This window comes from Cnephaeus nilssonii (genome assembly GCF_951640355.1).
Source record: "Cnephaeus nilssonii genome assembly, chromosome: 4".
Lineage (NCBI taxonomy): Eukaryota > Metazoa > Chordata > Mammalia > Chiroptera > Vespertilionidae > Cnephaeus > Cnephaeus nilssonii.
The window spans coordinates 101,009,860-101,027,998 of record NC_137075.1 but is presented as its reverse complement, the minus strand read 5'-3'; the positions used below and the strand labels follow the sequence as shown (position 1 = coordinate 101,027,998).

General features: G+C 45.7%; 2 protein-coding genes across 3 annotated transcripts in view; both read left to right on the top strand.

Moving 5' to 3' along the window:
- Positions 1-8,304: 8,304 nt before the first annotated feature.
- The window catches only part of LGMN (legumain), a 36,665-nt gene continuing 26,830 nt past the window's right edge, over positions 8,305-18,139 (top strand). Inside the window, exon 1 of one of the 2 annotated variants that reach the window (XM_079769891.1) lies at positions 8,305-8,429. The gene's annotated coding sequence lies outside the window, so the exon portion shown is untranslated. Of the gene's footprint in view, positions 8,430-8,739; positions 9,059-18,139 lie in introns of those variants that run through there. The other variant, XM_079769892.1, reaches the window with a different exon arrangement.
- Positions 9,065-12,125, top strand: LOC307098806 (G-patch domain and KOW motifs-containing protein-like). The gene is given in 2 exon segments (XM_079769890.1): positions 9,065-11,092; positions 11,094-12,125. Coding segments are annotated over 2 exon segments (1,416 nt in total). The 5' UTR covers positions 9,065-10,037; the 3' UTR covers positions 11,455-12,125.

Sequence of the window (18,139 nt, the reverse complement as noted above, 5' to 3'; positions counted from 1 at the left end):
TAATTCATATAACATAAAATTCACTGTTTTGAAGTGTACAGTTGCGTGGTTTTTAGTATATTCATAGTTGTGCACCCATCACCACTATGTAATTTTAGGATATTTTCATCACCACCACCACCCCTTGCCGCACTGCCCCCCCCCCCCAAAAAAAAAAAAAAAAAAGAAAGAAAGAAACTCTGTATCTGTTAGCAGTCATTCTGTCTCAGTCTCTGGCAACCACTAATCCACTTTCTTATGAATTTTCCTAATGGACATTTTACGTAAATGGAATGATACAAATATGACCTTTGTAATAACTCCTTTCACTTATCATAATGTTTTCAAGATTCATCCATGTTGAGTAAAACACTTTTTAAAAATATAAATAAATCGAGAGAATGTGAAGACATGCCACAGACTGGGAAAAAATATTTGCAAAAGACAGATCTGATAAAAAATTATTATCCAAAATATACAGAGAATCCTTAAAACCAAAAAATAATAAAGTACAGGGCACATACATACGTTGTGGGTTTGATCCCCAGCCCAGGAGCATAGGGGAGGCAACCGATCAATGTTTCTCTCTCACATCACTTCACATCGATGTGTTTCTTTCTCTCTCTCTCTCTCTCTCTCTCTCTCTCTCTCTCTCTCTCTCAAATCAATAAAAACATATCCTCAGGTGAGGATTAATTTCTTTTAAATGGGCAAAAGACCTGAACAGACACCTCATTCAAGAAGATACAGAGATGGCAAGTAAGCATATAAGAAGATATCCAACATCGTATGCCATTAGGTAATGGCAAATTAAAATAACGAGACCACTACATACCTATTAGAATGGTCAAAATCCCAAACACTTATGACGCCAGATGCTGGTAAAGATGTAGAATAACGCCGAAACCAGTTTGGCTCAGTGGATAGAGCGTCGGCCTGCGGACTGAAAGGTCCTGGGTTCGATTCTGGTCAAGGGCATGTACCTTGGTTGCAGGCACATCCCCAGTAGAGGGTGTGCTGGAGGCAACTGATTGATGTTTCTCTCTCATCGATGTTTCTAACTCTCTATCCCTCTCCCTTTCTCTCTGTAAAAAATTAATAAAATATATTTTAAAAAATATATAGTCTATTAAAAAAAAGTAAATAAAAATAAATAGCCTGGCCACAATGGCTCAGTGGTTGAGTGTTGACCTATGAACCCGGAGGTCATAGTTCGATTCCCTGTCAGGGCACATGCCCAGGTTGCAGGCTTAATCCCCAGTAGGGGGTATGCAGGAGGCAGGCAATCAATGATTCTCATCATTGATGTTTCTATCTCTCTCTTCCTCTCCCTTCCTCTCTGAAATCAATAAAAAATTTAAAAAAATATATGTGTGTATATATTTACACACACACACACACACACACACACATACACACACACACATATGTAAATAGCCTTGGATAGGTAGCTCAGTTGGTTAGAGCATCATCCCAATACACCAAAGTTGCGGGCTCAATCCCCAGTGTGGGACGTGCAGTAGTCAGCCGATCAATGATTCTCTCTCATCATTGATGTTTCTATCTCTCTCCCTTCCTGAAATAAATAAAAATTTTTTTTTTTTTAAATGAATCAACCAATGAATGCATAGATAAATGGAACCACAAATTGATGTTTCTCTCTCTCTCTGTCTCTCAAAGAGGATATATAGCCAATAGACCTATGGACAGTTGACCTATGAAAAGATACTCAACATCACTAATCACCAGAGAAATACAAATTAAAACCACAATGAGATATCACCTCACACCTGTCAGAATGGCTATTATCAATAAATCAACAAACAACAAGTGCTGGTGAGGATGTGGAGAAAAGGGAACCCTGTGCACTGCTGGTGGGAATGCAGACTGGTGCAGCCACTGTGGAAAGCAGTATGGAGTTACCTCAACAAATTAAAAATGGAACTGCCTTATGACCCAGCAAATCCACTTCATTTTTAATTTACCCGAAGAAATCTGAAACACTAATTCGGAAGAATATATGCACCCTTGTGTTCATTGCAGCCTTACTTACAATAGTCAAGATTTGGTGGCAGCCCAAGTGCCCATCAGCAGATGAGTGGATAAAGCAGCTATGGTATATCTACACAATGGAATACTACTCCGCTGTAAAAAAGAAGGAAGTCTTACCTTTTTTGACAGCATGGATGGACCTGGAGAGCATTATGCTAAGGGAAATAAGCCAGTCAGAGAAAGACAAATACCATATGACTTCACTTATATGTGGAAGCTATAGAACGATATAAATGAACAAATAAAACAGAAACAGACTCATAGCTGCCAGAGGGGAGGTGATAAGTGGCTGGTGAAAAAGGTGAAAGGATTAAGGGGAAAAAAAAAACACTACACACACAAACAGCACTCCAAAAAACAAATAAACAAATAAACCACGTAGACAGACAACAATAAGGTCATTACCAGAGGGAAATGGGGGAGGCAGAAGAGGGTAAGAGGGGGAGTGATGTTAAAGAGACATGACTTGGGGTGGTGAACACAATGTAATATACAGATGATATATTAAACCAACATAATTTTATTAACCAATGTAACCCCAATAAATTCAATTAAAAATACTTTGAAACATTGTTCATTGTTCAGAAGCCATAAAAAACAATGGATGTGTTGTAGGCAGTGGGAACAGCACCAGGTGTCAGACCAGTGTGGTCAGACTGGACCTGGGTTTAGCACCTGGGTACTTGAGTTCTGGCTAGGAAAGAATTCAGAGCCAAGCCTCAAACTGTAAGAGAACGAACATTTATTTGTAACATCACAGAAGTAGAAGAAGTAATTTGTAGAACAAGTGGGTTTAGGAAACAATTATGGAGGTAAAGGAAGGACCCTTGGAGCTTGGAAGTGAGGAAGGTGAAGTGCCTGGTGGCTGGGAAGGGGATGAGAAGGGAAGGGAGAAGGGTAAGGGAAGGAGGAAGAGGGAAGGGAAGTGGGAGGGGGGAAGGTGAAAGGGAAGAGGAAGGGAAAGGACCGGAAGAGCGCACTGGATCTTCTATCCTAAGGGTTTTAAGGGTGGAGATTTTCCGTGAGGTCCTAGGGGAAGATGTTAATAGAATATTCAGCGGTTTCTCAGATGTGTCCTTTCAGGGTCAGCGTCTTCACTGGATTACTGGCCGGCACCAGGGCAGGGGGTCATTATCCAATGCAGCTGGTCCTGAGGTCAGCGTGGCTGGTTCTGTTGCTTTTCTGGGCCTGGAGCTGAAATACAACTGAGGCCTAAATGTTACCTCTAGGGAGGAAAGGTCACCCTGATCATTTAAAAACAAAACAGTCGCCAAAACCGGTTTGGCTCAGTGGATGGAGTGTCGGCCTGCGGACTGAAAGGTCCCAGGTTTGATTCCGGTCAAGGGCATGTACCTTGGTTGCGGGCACATCCCCAGTAGGGGGTGTGCAGGAGGCAGCTGATTGATGATTCTCTCTCATTGATGTTTCTAACTCTCTATCCCTCTCTCTTCCTCTCTGTAAAAATCAATAAAATATATTTAAAATAAAAAAAATAAAAAATAAAAACAAAACAGTGACTTTGAGGAATTGTGAACAAACAGTGTATAAAGTGAGATAGTAAAGCAAGGGAAAGGCGAGAGTGTGATGGGGATGGGTGCTATCCTGTGTTCTCTGAGGAGGAGAGTCCTGTGGCCAGGAGCCAGCTGCGTGACTGGAAAGGAGAGGGCATTCCAGGAAGAGGAAACTGCACGTGCCAAGGCCAGGATGCCGTTGGCTGGAGTGGAGTGAGTCATGTGGCAGGAAATGAGGTGATGGGGATGGGCATGGGCAGGAGTCGGGTGCCATAAGCTGGGTAGGATTTTATTCTGGGAAGAATGGAATGCTTTTTGAGCTGGAAGCCATCATGAAAAGTTTGGGAAATAGATAGTGGTGATGGTCGCACAAGAATGTGAATGCAATTAATGTCACTTGAACTATCCACATCAAAATGGTTAAAATGGCAAATTTCAGGTTAGATATATTTTACTACAATAAAAAACAATTAAAAAGAGAAAAAAGAACAAGTAGTGCTTGGTCAGAATAAAAACAAAGGTGCTGGAGGCCAGAGGGAACAGCATCATTAAATGTCTAGGGGAAGGGAGGTTATGAGACATTTTATTTATTTATTTATTTTATTATGAGACATTAAAAAAAAATCTGCAGGAGGCCTACAGGAAGCTTCTGGGGTGCTGGCCAGGTGGCCAGGCCCAGTTTTGTTTATTTTATCTGGGTGCTGGTAACCTGGGTGTGTTCTCTCTGTGAGAATTTATTGAGCTACAGCTTGTACATTTGTAATTTGTGCATATTTCTCTATACATGTAAGCTTCTAAGTCAGTGGTTCTCAACCTTTTTAATGCTGCAACCCTTTAATACAGTTCCTCATGTTGTGGTGACCCCCAACCATAAAATTATTTTCATTGCTACTTCATAATTGTAATTTTGCTACTGTTAATGAATCGTATTGTAAATATCTGTGTTTTCCGATGGTCTTAAGTTGAGAATCACTAGCAGGGTCGCCTAACAGTAGCAAAATTACAGTTATGAAGTAGCAATGAAAATAATTTTATGGTTGGGGGTCACCACAACATGAGGAACTGTATTAAAGGGTCGCAGCATTAAAAAGGTTGAGAACCACTGTTCTAAGTCTTAAGAGAAAAACACACATACGCACACACACACACACACACACACACACACGAGAGAAAAACACAGGCCCAAATGAGTGGCACTCAGGTTAAAAGCCCAGGATACCAAGCATAGACTTAATACCCGATCTAACTGGAATTTAAACTTCTTCCAAAAACATAATTTGAATTAACCAGCCTTGAAGTTTCTGGTCAAGTAATGCTGGTGGGTCTTATTCTGGCATCTAGAAGGGTTTGGGAATCTGGAGAAGGGGCTCTGCGTAAATTAATAAAGAGTCCAGAGATGAAACATCATTTTGAAAGGCATATGGGGGTGCAGAGGAGCTTGGCTGAAGAAGACCAAGTTCTCCTTGTCTCAGGACCCCTTGCTTTTTATTAACACAATTTGTCCTAAGGCAAGGTGGAGATATACACTTCAAAGGCCAGGGTTAGTCTACAGAGTCCATTGTCAGATTGGGGAATAGCCTATGGCTGTTCAGGTGTTTGGCCAACAGGAGGCAATAACATGTAGATTAAGATGCCCTGAGCTTTCTGGCAGCAAACAATCAATTTAATGCATCCTTTTCAGGTTTGGGGGAATGCCTTTCAGCCATTCCAGCAGGCGATAACATATGTGACTCAGCCTTTTTTGAGTCCCCAAGTTCCATCAACCTTTCGATGAAACTCAATGGTCAGGCCCCCTTTCTGGTAGCACTATGAAGCACAGAGAGGTGAAGTTGTAGTAGGCAGATAGACAGGCATAAGCAGAGCCTGAATGATAGGCCAGGTACAGAAGGTCACCAGGGCAAAAAGCCCTGGGTGCCTAGCAGTGGGAAACTGTAGGGTGGGACCTCACCCCCAGGGTGACCTTTCCTCCCCTAGCATATGGGTGATCATGCGGTTCAGACCCCTGACCTTTTATGTCACTTATCATGGGGCTCGGACCCTCCCCTGACCTTTCATCTGCTAGCATATCATTATTCATGTGATTTATACCCCCTTAAGGGAGCAATAAGGGGGCCAGAGAATAGCCTCATAGGACCCCCATATAAGCCCTTGCACAACCACTCCCTTAAGCACTGCAAGCCCTAGAGATAGTATCTAGGCCTGAGTTGTGTTTCAGCTCCAGGCCCAGAAAAGCAACAAGGCCAGGTTGACATCAGGACCAGCTTCGATGACTAATGACCCCTGCCCAGGTGCCGATCAATCTGTTGTTAAGGAAAAAGACCCACTGAAACCTGTAAAGAATTTTTGTGAGTTTATTTGAGCCAAACTGTCGACATATGCCGGGAAGCAGAACCTCAATGAATTGAGATAATGCTCCTGAGAATGGCGGGTTACATCTGTATTTATACATTGCAATCAAAGGAAAGGGACATAGGTGGGTTATATGAAATCCATTGGTGATAGACTAGAGAGGCGGGAGAAAGCAATGCAGGAAAACCCCTGGGATTGGATAAAAAGTAAAATGATAGATACATACTTAGGTGGGTGCAGGAACAATTAACATAACAATGAAGGAATTTGTGGTATCTGTCCTGGAGCCCAGGCCCATTAGGTTGTGCTCCAAGGGGTCCAGAAAAAGGGAAGTTACAAGTTACCCAGACACTTCAAGGGTATGCTATCATAGATGCAAAAAGACAGGCTCAGTTAAGGGAAAGGTTGACCTTGTCGGTGAAGATACCAGCCTAGGATGTAGCTGCCCACCATAACTGCGTTTAGTTAAAGTTTAATTTCAGACCATCCTTTGTGGTTGCTTTAGGTCTCTGAGTTTGCAAGCCCACCATGCAGGCCTCCCCTGAGCTCGTCAGGTCAGCATGTGGCCCCTTTCGTCCACACTGTGGAGACATCCTTTCACACACAACAAAGAATTACCAGGCCCAAATGTCAGGATTGCTGAGGTTGAGAAACCATACCTATTTTTTTCACACTTTCCCCAAGTACTGTTGCTGTCTAATTTTTAGAAATATAAAATAATATTTTATTTTATTTTTAATCTTTATTGTTGAAAGTATTATATATATCTCCCTTTTCCCCCCATTGACTTCTCCCTGCCGGCTCCCGCCTCTGACCTCAGGCCTTCCCCACCCTATTGTTTGTGTCCATGGGTTATGCATATATGCATACACGTTCATTGGTTGATCTCTTCCCACCTGCACACTCTTCCCTGCCTTCCCTCTGAGAGCCTTTGCGACAGGTCCAGGGAATTTTCGTGTGATGAACTGCAAGTTGCCTATTGCTGTCCTGGTTGCAAGCCTCATGGGGTCCCTTAGAGTTTAGGAGATGCATGCCTTTGGGGAAGGAGAGGGGGTGGGGGAAGGTTCGGGCATGCTCCAGGGAGAGCATACCCTGAAACCTTCATTTTAAGGGGTTTCAAAGGCTAGGCATTTAGGGTAGGTCTTAGGGGAGGATCTCAATAGAATATGTCACCTTTATGCTGATATACCACAATGAGATTTATTCTCTTAAGTTCCTCTGTCCTTGGGCGTGGCTGGCAAATGGCATTAATTGGATTTCTGCTATCTGTCTCCCTGAGTAGGGCGATTTAAGCTATTTACCCTCTGGTTAGGGAGAAGTGCAAACCATTTACTCTTTTTTTTTTTTTTTTAATTTTCACCTGAGGATATGTTTCTATTGATTTGAGAGAGAGAGAGAGAGAGAGAGAGAGAGAGAGAGAGAGAGAGAGAAAGCGAGAGAAACGTCAATGTGAGAGACAAACATTGCTCGGTTACCTCTCTTACACACCCCCGACTGGGGATCCCACCTGCAACCTGGGTATGTGCCTTAACCAGGAATGGACCTTCCGGGTGCACCGGAAGATACTCCAACGAACTGAGCCTACCCGACATGGCCAAACCATTTACTCTTTAAGCGTCCTTGGTTTAGGGAAGATAGGATTTACTAGATAGTTGCAAACTGATCTTTAACTGTCTATTTCCCTCTTTCGCTTGTCCTGGAATACTAGCTTGTCTCTTTAGGATTGTTGTAGAGATCAAATGAATTAGTACACAAAAAGAAACAACTAAGAACAGGCTCCAGCCAAGTGTCAGCTATTGACTGAGTGCACGGTAAGTGTTGGGTATTAGCCTAAGCCCTGAGGGTCCTTAGTCAATTGTCTTCACCACAAGAAAATTGGAGTTGTTTTTAAACAAGTACTGCAATTAACGTATAGCAGATTAGATGTAAAGATCTAGTAGGCTTTTTTAAGCAATTCATGAATGGAGAAACATCCCATCCAGCAACTAGAAGGGCTCCCTGAGGAGTTGTACAAAATGGGAGGTTTTTACAGGAAGCGGGTTGGGACAAGGGCACTATAGTGAAAGAAAACAAAGCATTAATGTTGGGCCAGAGCATCTTTCCTTTGTGGGAAGAGAAGAGGAACGGGTTAAAATGCTCTGCGTGCTAGTTTAGATCCTTTGAAGGACATTTCTGGAATCACTAAGCCTCTGGTTCCCCCAAACCCCTGGACTTTAGATCCTAGCTTAACTGGCACTCACCTCCACTATCTCCTGGGCCTCTGGGTACTTAAGCCCGGTGCATGCTGGGATTTGTAGTCCCGTCACCCTAGCTCACCGGCCTTGTCCCCACCTCCCATTGGCTTTCCCTGAAGCCCCGCCCCGAAGTTTCACCTATCAGCGTGGCGCAGCCGGCCCTTAAAAGGGATACGGAGTGCACAGCACTGCAATCACTGCAAGGCGAACAGCAGGAGGTTGCTCGTCTGAGACTGCGCACTGCGAGAGGTTCCCACGGTCTTGCTGTTGCTACCGCCATCGCCGCTGCGGTCTGCCGCCGCAGGTAACTTCCGGGGCCAGGGCCGCGAGTCTGCCGAGGCTCCTGGCCTCACGGCTGGAATTCTCAGCCCCCCCTTCCCCCGGCCCTTTCAGAGTAATCGTTTCTCCCCCTGCGAAGGAGAATTTCTGGAAAGGACGAATCCCTGGGGAAAACCCCGCGAGCTCTGAGCCCGCCATCCTGTGGGGGTGGGGTTGCAGGGTGCGGTGGGCGTGGTGGGCTCTCTGGTGCGCGTGCTCTGCCTGGAAGCCCAGGCGTCACCTCCTAGAGCCGGGAGGGACCGGGTCGGAAAGAGGAGAGGGCATTTGCTGAGGTTCCGCGAAGGCTGGGCAGGGTCTGGGCTCGGTTCCGACCTCTACGATCCAGGGACAATTCACGCTGTTGGTGCTTTTAAGGTGGAGGATTGCACCCTTTCCCAGCCAGTTCTCTGTAGCCTAAGGGGAAGGGTGTCGAGGACAACAGACATGCCCAGAGCTTACAGAAACATCCCTTCTGAGGAGTCCGGGAAGCTCTCGATCTCTGAGGCCTGACCTGGTGGGAACTGCAGGGAGATTCACATCAACCACGGAAAGGAAAGTTAGCTGGACCTGGTTCCCTAACAGAACTGAGGTTATACCTCCTACGCGGGCTCCACGGTGAGAATTGCAGAATCTGGGGGCTGGAAGAAGGAACTTGGTGTCAGGTATTTCTTTTTATGGGTGGAAAGAAATACCCCAGATTTGAGACTTTCCCTGTGGTATGTAGTGAGTGGAGGAGCCCAGCTTTCTTTACTGTAAGGTGCATTCGTGAGCAAACATGTATTAAGCCTCACTAAGCTTTTCGAGCTGGGATTATTCAGTAAAGGGGAACCATTCCAGTGTTACGGGGGCAGCATTAACCCTATGGGAAGCGGTCGAACTTTGCTGAGAAGGGCTGCTTGAGTGGAGTCTGAGGAATGGGCAGGAGCTGGTGGGATGGAGGAGACTTTCACCTGGAAAACAGCATGGGGAAGGCGTGGGAAGAGCGCTGATTTGGGAGGTGGAATACTGGAGCTGATGGAACAAGGGGTTTCATGTGGGCGGTGGGTTTCTTGAGCCCTGAGAAGAGAGAAGTACATTTAGCAGAGCCTCATGTGCTGCTCTAAGAGATTTGGGTTTTGTCCTGAAAGCTGAATTCATTAGCTGCGTATCTTAGATACCCTGTAGCCCAGCATTGGACAGTGAGCAACCACCCTAGGGAGCTCATGGCAGTAATTCCCAGGAGAATTGCTGAGGGTTTAAAGAGTGGCAGTGGGAAGGGAGGGGAGAGGAGTTGTGAATTGCTATGGAGATGGAATACACCATATCCAGTATTTTTCAGTAAGAATATATTGAAGAGGACTCTGTTCCTTGAATTTTCCAATCTATGACTATCAGTTAAGGAAAATGTCCAGCATTTTTTAAAACTGAAGATGTTGCTTTGTAGATGGTAATCGAATCCCAGTTTATGGTGGGGAAATTGTCACATGTATCAAAGGTGTTGAAATCAGAATGATTAAACATATTGGACTCTTGTAACCCAGTAAATGCAAATTAAACCCATGCTTAGATCACTTTATATCCATCGGATTAGAAATAATAAAGTTTGAAGAGGAGCATGATGGGAGATGCTGAAGAGGGTGCTTTTTGGCAGGCAGGACCCTCCCCTGCCCCAGTTTCGTTCAGCTTCATGCCCACGGCTACCCAGAGACGGCTGGCAGACCCGGGAGATGGCCGGGGTGCGGCTCCCAAAGAGAAGGGTTTCTTGAAGATTGTGGAAGGAAGGAAACGGCAGAGTGTCAATCCCTCAGAAGCCCCCAAGGAACTCGTCATCCCTTTGATTCAAAATGGCCCTGGAAGGCTGCCACCAACCCAGGCTCCCGGCCCATCTGCTGAGGCCATGGTGGACGGGGTGCTGTCCCAGGCTGTGAAGGAGCTCACTGAGGAATCCAAGAAGTCTCTGGATGAGAAAGAGCATGAGGGTGTTGACCCCACACTCCCCATCTCCATGATCCAGAACGGATGCATACCCAATGAGGAAGGGGCAGACAGGAAACCCTGGGCCAAGACAGTACCCAGAGAGGCAGGTTATGAGGCAGTCCCTGTGGAGGCCGGTGGGCTGGCCATGTTGCAGGGCATGGGCTGGGAGCTTGGCCAGGGCATCGGCCGCACCTTCAGTGAAGCGGTGAAGCTCCGTGTCAACACACCGAGGCCTAAAGGGTTAGGACGAGGCACCAACCAGATGGAGCTCCAGGCCCTGGCCCTCACCAGCCCCCTCCGCCTGCTAAGGCCAGATGCGGAACACGAGAAAGATAAGGAAGACCAGCCTCAAGGACTGGCCCCCGGAGGAGCTGTGGTGGTTCTTTCTGGCCCTCACCGAGGCCTCTATGGTAAGGTGGAAGGCCTCGATCCTGACAGTGTTCGGGCCGTTGTTCGTTTGGCCGTGGGGAACTGCCTGGTCACTGTGAATGAGTACTTTTTAAGGGCTGTTTCCCAGCAGGAATTTGATAACTCCTTGGATCTCAGCCAGGTGAGCAAGACTTCTCCAGGGGGAACAGCCTTGTCCTGGGAGACCTTCCAGGATGAAGACCTCCCCACCCAGCGGGGAGCAGAAGAGAGGAAGAGGAAACATCTTCCGGGCCGACAAGAGGAGCTTACATCCAAGAGGGAGAAAGCAGCACTGGTTGCACAGGGACCTGCGTGTGCGGTTCGTGGACAAACTGCACAAGTATTATAACACCAAGATGACCATTGAAGACGTTTTCAGTCCAGATACTTGTATGTGTCAGACAGATGAAGGCCAGGTCCTGGAAGGCGTCAGGGAAGACATGCTGGAGACCCTTGTCCCCAAGGTCCAGGGCCGCCGAGTGATGGTGGTGCTGGGGCCCCAGGCTGGGAGGGTGGGCCACCTGCTGCGCTGGGACAGAGAGCAGAGCCAGGCCGTGGTTCACCTGCGGAGAGAGAACCAGCTGGTGGGGCTTCACTATGATGCTGTCTGCGAGTACATGGGTCCCCGGGACTCAGACGAAGACTGACCCATGGATTCACTCCATTCCCCAGGCAGTTACCAGTCGGTGCTGTGAAAAGCCTGTCTTTGTGAAGGTGGGGAGGTCATTGTTCCGTCCTGCACTTGCAGGTGCAGCCGTGGACGGTACAAAATGGATAGGCCAGAAGGGAGGCTAGAAGCAAACCTAGTATTTACTAGCATTAGTATAAAATAAAAACCATTTTTAAAAAATGATAAAGTTTGATGCTATCAAGAGATGTTAAGGTATTTGAAGGAAGGATTCACTACGAGTGGAAGTGTACCTTCAAACACTGTAGCTACTAGCAAAATGGGTATATCTTAAGAGTCAGTGTTTCTACTTACAGAAAGTAGCCTAGAGAAACAGACATTTGTGTATAAGAAAAGGAGTATTCGGATGTTTATTGGAATTATTTATAATGGTAAAAAAAAATCGAAATAGACTAAATGTCCGTTAATAGGGGACTGTTTATAAAGTGGATATATATGTTTTCTAAAAGTATAATAATATATCGATTGGAAAGAAATGCTAGCTTCCTATAGTGGTTACCTTGTGGTGTGGGGAGAATGGGACAGCACATGGGGAAAATTTCATCTTTAATGTTTTGTTTGTTTTATGGGGAAAGAGACTTAACAGATTTATAAAATATTAGTTGTTGATGGCCTTTGATAGGTACTGCTTTTTCCGGCGTATAAGACGACTGGGCGAATAAGATTTTTCTGGGTTAAAAAGTAGTCTTATACTCTGGAAAATATGGTATTTGGTAAGCTCTTTTTTGGGGGAAGGGTAGATTTCTCTTTCAACAATCTACCGTATTTTTCAGCGTATAAGACGACTTTTTAACCGAGGAAAATCTTATACGCCCAGTCGTCTTATACACCAGAAAATACGGTAATAAGATGTTTTATGTTATATTTTGTAGTAGATGCCCGATGCACGAAGATTTGTGCTAGAATGGGCTTTCCTTTCCCTGGCTGCCAGCACCGCCTTTCCACTCCGGCCCAGCCCCTTTCTGCTCAGGCCCCGGAGCCACCTCTTTCTGCTCCGGCCCCTCCTTCCCACGCTGCCAGAGGCCCTGAGAGACCGGGGGTGGGGCAGAATGCCTGCGTCCTGCCCAGCCACTCTGTGGCTGAGTATGCAAATTAACTGCCATCTTTGTTGGATTAATTTGCATATCACTCCTGATTGGCTGGCGGTGCAGCGGAGGTACGGTCAATTTACATGTTTGTCTATTATTAGGTAAGATATTTCTGAGGTTCAATATCTACCCTTCAATTTCTTGCAACATAAATTAGAACAAATTTTAACTTAATTAATATGTAGCTATAAAAGTCATTTCGGGAAAAGACTATAAACTACAATGATACCAGGTTTCAAAAATGGAAATTCAAGTGTTAAATAAGCAGAGAAAATAAAAATTTAGAAAAACCATTAACCATTGGCCAATCTTACTTTGCTAGATTTCTAAATTTTTCTTACCATTAGTAGATTTAAAAAAGAATTTTGCCCTGTTTGGGTGGTTCGGTTGGTCAGAGTGTCTTCCCGTACATCAAAAGGTTGCAGGTTCAATTTCTGGGCAGGACACATGCCTAGGTTGTGAGTTCAGTCCCTTGCGGGCTGGTATGGGAGGCAACGGATCAGTGTTTTCGCTCTCATATCCATGTTTCTCTCTCTCCCTCTCCTTTCCCCTCTCTCTCAAATCAATACAAACATATCCTTAGGTGAGCATTAAAAAAAATGGATTTTTTACTATTTTGATGTACGATTAGTTGCTTATACCTTTGTAATGTTAAAATCCTACCTAATAAAATGGTAATATGTAAATTACCATCACTCCGCTACGCCCGTGATTGGGCCAGCAGGAGGCGCAGGGGGCGGGACTCGGGGTGGCCGGGGTAGCCGATTGGGCCAGCGGGACACTGAGCTCGCTTCGCCAGCGGCGGCACGAGCTCAGCGTCTGTGCCATGGAACAGAAGGGGCCTCTGGGGCAGCGAGCTCACATCTCGCCTCGGACCATCAAAAGCGGGGGAGCTGGGTGCCTGTCTGCTCCAGCACCAGGCCTTTCAGAAGGCTATGCCACGCCGAGGCTTCTGAAAGGCCTGGTGCACCAGCAGACAGGCACCCAGCTCCCCCGCAATCGAAAGTGAAAGCATGTAGGGGACCCTACACGTGCATGATTCAATCATGCACTGGGCTTCTAGTATAGTTTATAAAAAAAAAGGTAAAGTCCATCACTCCATAGAAATATAAGAATGAGCAAGTGAGTTAAAGATTATATTTAACTCATTCATGAGGAAACTTGTAGGTCAGAAAATAATGAAATGAATGTGCAGATGGAGGCAAAACTAGCTTATTTCTACAGTGGGATAAGTCAGTCCATCCTCCACTTGATAGAATTAATTTGAATGTCTTTGGACAAGAATCATTTGCATTGTTGTTATCCAAAGTTTATAGAATTGTAAGAAAAATTGCAATAGAATTTTTAGATATTGATACCCTAGAAGGACATGCTCTGATATAGAATCTAATTTGCCACTGAATCAGAAATTTTCCCTATAGGGAAAATAAATTATTAACCTGAACAAAATACTTTTTTTTTCCCCAAAATACTTTTTTAATTTGAGAGTTCAGATGAGATCTAGTTGAATTTTAACCCAAGTCTTTAAACAGGAAATAAAAGGATCTGAAAACTGAACAGTCTCTTCCTAATTCAGTTCTACCATCTCATTTCACAGATGGATAATAAAGGACCAGAGAGGCCCTCAGATCTCCCCTGAGTTAGTAGTTATAAGTCCTGTGTTAAAGAGATATTGCATTGGACACTTGCAAGATGGGTTTTTACTATATTTCAGCTGTTTCATTAGGGGAGAGAGACTCTGGTATAGAACTGAGCTTAACTCTGAAGACAGAGGACAGCTGGGACTTAAGGGTAAGAGGGTCAGTGGAGGAAAATTACTAAGAGGAACTTGATTAGTTATCAAAGGTGGGAGATTCTCACAGGGTTTTTGCTAAAACGGCTGCGCAGGCCAAGGCTTAGGTGGGAAGAGGGCTTAGAGGAGCTTGACTCAAGTTTGGTCACGGAGGAGGTCTTGCATCTCTTGCATGTTGTCAGCTGGTACCACTTTCATGATTTCACAGTAAACTTCTGGAGAGCAGAGAGTAGGAGCCAAAACCTTCAGGTGGGAAGGCTCTTTTCAGATGTCATTGTTCAGCTTGGTTTTGGTGGTTTGCTGTTTCTAACCCAGAGCCAGCAGCAAATCACATCTGGCAGTGAGAGGATACAGCCGATTTATGGTGGTTAAGGTGTGGGCTTTGGTGTCAGACTTGGGTTTGAACTTGACTCTGCTGTATAGATGGTCATGTGACCGTGGCCTTATTTCTTATATTGTTGGTGATAGTTTATCTCAAATGGGTACTCTTGCCCCAAACCTCCCAAATGGATCGAACCCCACTTGATGGCAGGCTTCTTGAAGTAAGCAGAATCCTTCAGTTGAATCACTGACCTAGTGTAGCCTGGTAACTGAAGAGGTTCACAGGACCAAGTGGGAAGAGCAGAGGTTTCGTCCCTGGAGGCTTGTGAAACCCTTTTGTAAAGGCTTGTGCATTGACCTTAGCTCTGTGTGGGTCAGGGTGTCTTTGATTGTCCACGCGTGCCTTAGAAGAGTAGGGTGAAGGGCACTGTGGGTGTCCTGGAGGAAGCCCGGAGGCTCCAGGTGTGGGGTGTAGTGTCCCCATCTGTGGTTACAGGGCCTCCCAGACATTCAGATAAACAACTTTTAGGACAAGTCAGGTGATGTCGTGGAAAAGGCAGTCTCTGGAGTCAGATCTTTATCACTTTCCAGCAGTGCCACTTGCCAGTAAGTTTCTCTGCCTCTGAGCCTCCGTTTTCTCAAATGTCTGAAGGGAGGAATGAGATTGGCCCCCGGCTGCTGTGAGGCTTGTGTGAAGTGCCTTGCACATTACACGGCTCAGAGCAGACAGCCAGGGTATCCCACTCTCCCACCCTGTGCTTGGGGGGACTTGCTTCTCTTCCCTGGTTAGAGTATCAGTTGTCTGTTCATTTTCTCCCCACAAATGTCTAGCAGACTAAACACATAGCCCCTAGCAGTACACCTCGGAGATCTTTCCACTCTTGACACATTGAGATCTGCCTTAGTATTTTTAACCTTTTGCACTCGGATGTCGAGTGCAAATTACTCTTTGAATGTATCAATAATTTTTTAAAATAATTTTATTTATTTATTTATTTATTAATTTTTAAATATATTTTATTGATTTTTCACAGAGAGGAAGAGAGAGAGATAGAGAGGTAGAAACATCGATGAGAGAGAAACATCGATCAGCTGCCTCTTGCACAATCCCTACTGGGGATGTGCCCGCAACCAAGGTACATGCCCTTGACCGGAATCGAACCTGGGACCTTTCAGTCCGAAGGCCGATGCTCTATCCACTGAGCCAAACCGGTTTCGGCTGTATCAATAATTTGAAATATAAAAAAATTCAAATAAATAACTTTGTATGAAAAGAAACTCCAGTTTTTTATTCTACTGCGCGCTTTGTAAAATCTGGGGTATTTAAAAAATTAAATCCCGAGTAGAATAAAAGAATCGAGAAAAAAGCAAGCGAGTGCAAAGAGTTAAAGGCTTCACGGTACCCCCTTATAAAGGATGCACCATAATGATTTAACTGGACAGTCCCTGTAGATGAACGTTTATGTTTAGCTGTAGGGCGGGCTCCTTCCCCTCCTTAAAATCTTCCCCCTTTGGAAACGACACTTCTACTGGGACTCCCTCTCCTGCCTTAGATTTCTCCTGGGCGCTCATCACCACCTGTGTATTTCAATGGTCTCTTCCCACTAGAATGTCAGCTCCGAGGAGGGTTTTGTTCCTTTGGTTCCCTCTTTGGTGCCTGTGAGCACCTGGTGGGTGCTGGGCCCTGTTTGTTGGATGGATTGGGGGGAGGAGGGAGTGAGAGGCTGAAAGCGGCAGTCACAGAGAGCTAGTTTAGCAGGGATCATTGCACTTCTTCAGGAGTTTTTCACTTTGCTGCAAGATTGTGACTTTGTCAGGAATGTTGCTGATCAGGAGGAAATGGCCGCCTGAGGCCGGCTGCTTTGAGACGTGCTCACTGCCGAGGGTCATGAAATGATTATAGTGCTTGCACTTTTCATCTTCACCCCAGGCCCCTATATGTTTCCCAAAATAGTGTTAGTACCTGTGTCTTTCTAAAGTGACATTTTCCAATCAGTGTCATACTGTGAGGCTTTTACCTTGCCATTATGTTCAAGGAACCGCATTCTGTTTATAAGAAAGAAAATGATAGAGGAGACCCATTGCCAAATGTTAACTATAAAATTATCGCTGTGTGTTTATAAGGCCCTTTCCCTCACTGAGAAGTAACTTGCTAGTATATTAGTGGAAGGATGAAAGGAAAACTTGAATTTCAAAAAAATAACCTGGCGGTACTTTCAGTAGCTGTTGCTTTATTTGCTAATTTAGGCAGTTTAGCTCATTCTATTGTTCGCAGTCAGGCCAACCATTGGATTCGAGTATTTTATTTATCCTTTTGGTCCCTGACTCTGAAGGGAAAAAGTCGCACACCAGGGAGTGCCTCCAGAGGAATGAGCCTCCTCGGGATTAAGTCACATGAGCCAGACTCAGAGAGACTGGTGTGTAAACCAGGGAGCCGTTTCATGATTGTGGAGGAAAGATGATAAAGCCAGCCACGCTGAACCTGCCAGGTGGGCAGCGGACACCTGCTCACTCCCTAGGACAGACCAAAGGGACCGCTGGTTTTATTACAACATAGCCACGTCTCTGGGGCTTTCCTGATACAGTGGGAGAGTGGAATAGTTGTGGCAGGAGATGGCATGACCCGCAAGGCTGGAAATATTGGCTCTCCAGCCTTTTATTGAAAATGTTTGCCAACTCCTGTTTTAGGGAAGGCTTCCCAGGGAGGCTTAGTTGCAACCAGCAGTTAAGGGTGAGCTCGGAATCGAAGGGCTGCTGAATGAGTCACCTCAGTAGCCACTGTCACACCCCCTCCCTGTGGGGGCTACTGGGGAGCTCTGGGGGCAGGGGTGTGCTTTTGCCTCTTGGCTCTCTCTTGCCTGACCTTACCGTTGCTTCTTTTTTTGTTGGTATAATTGTACCTCCTGTTGTTACCTCCGAGCCCCACAGTGAGCCCTGGGCAGGTATAGCGGGCTTGGGAGAGCTTCCGTAGGTGCGGGGGTCACATTAACAGGCCAGGGGGTTCTGGCGCCTGTCTACTGCCCTCATCTCTCTGTTCTCTGATGTCTGTTACCCGCCATACTAAAAACAAAAACCAACCAGACAAGAACTCTTGGTCATTTAAGGATAATCTTTATTTTAAATCTTTATTTTTGAAAGTATTACATATGTCCCCTTTTTTCTGTCATCAACCCACTCCAGCCCACCCCTGGCCCCCACCCTCACCACCCCACTGTCTGTGTCCCATGGGTTATGCATCCTATATAATAAAAGGCAGCGACCATCATGGCAAAACGACCAGAACAACCGATCGACCAGTCGCTATGAGATGCATTGACCACCTCTCGGTCCCTCCTCTCAGCCTGCAGGCTCTGATCGCTGGATGGCCAACAGGGAACCACTGGGAATGGGGGTGGGTGTCGGCAGCGGGGCGAGACTGGGGACTGGCGAATGGGCGGAAGATG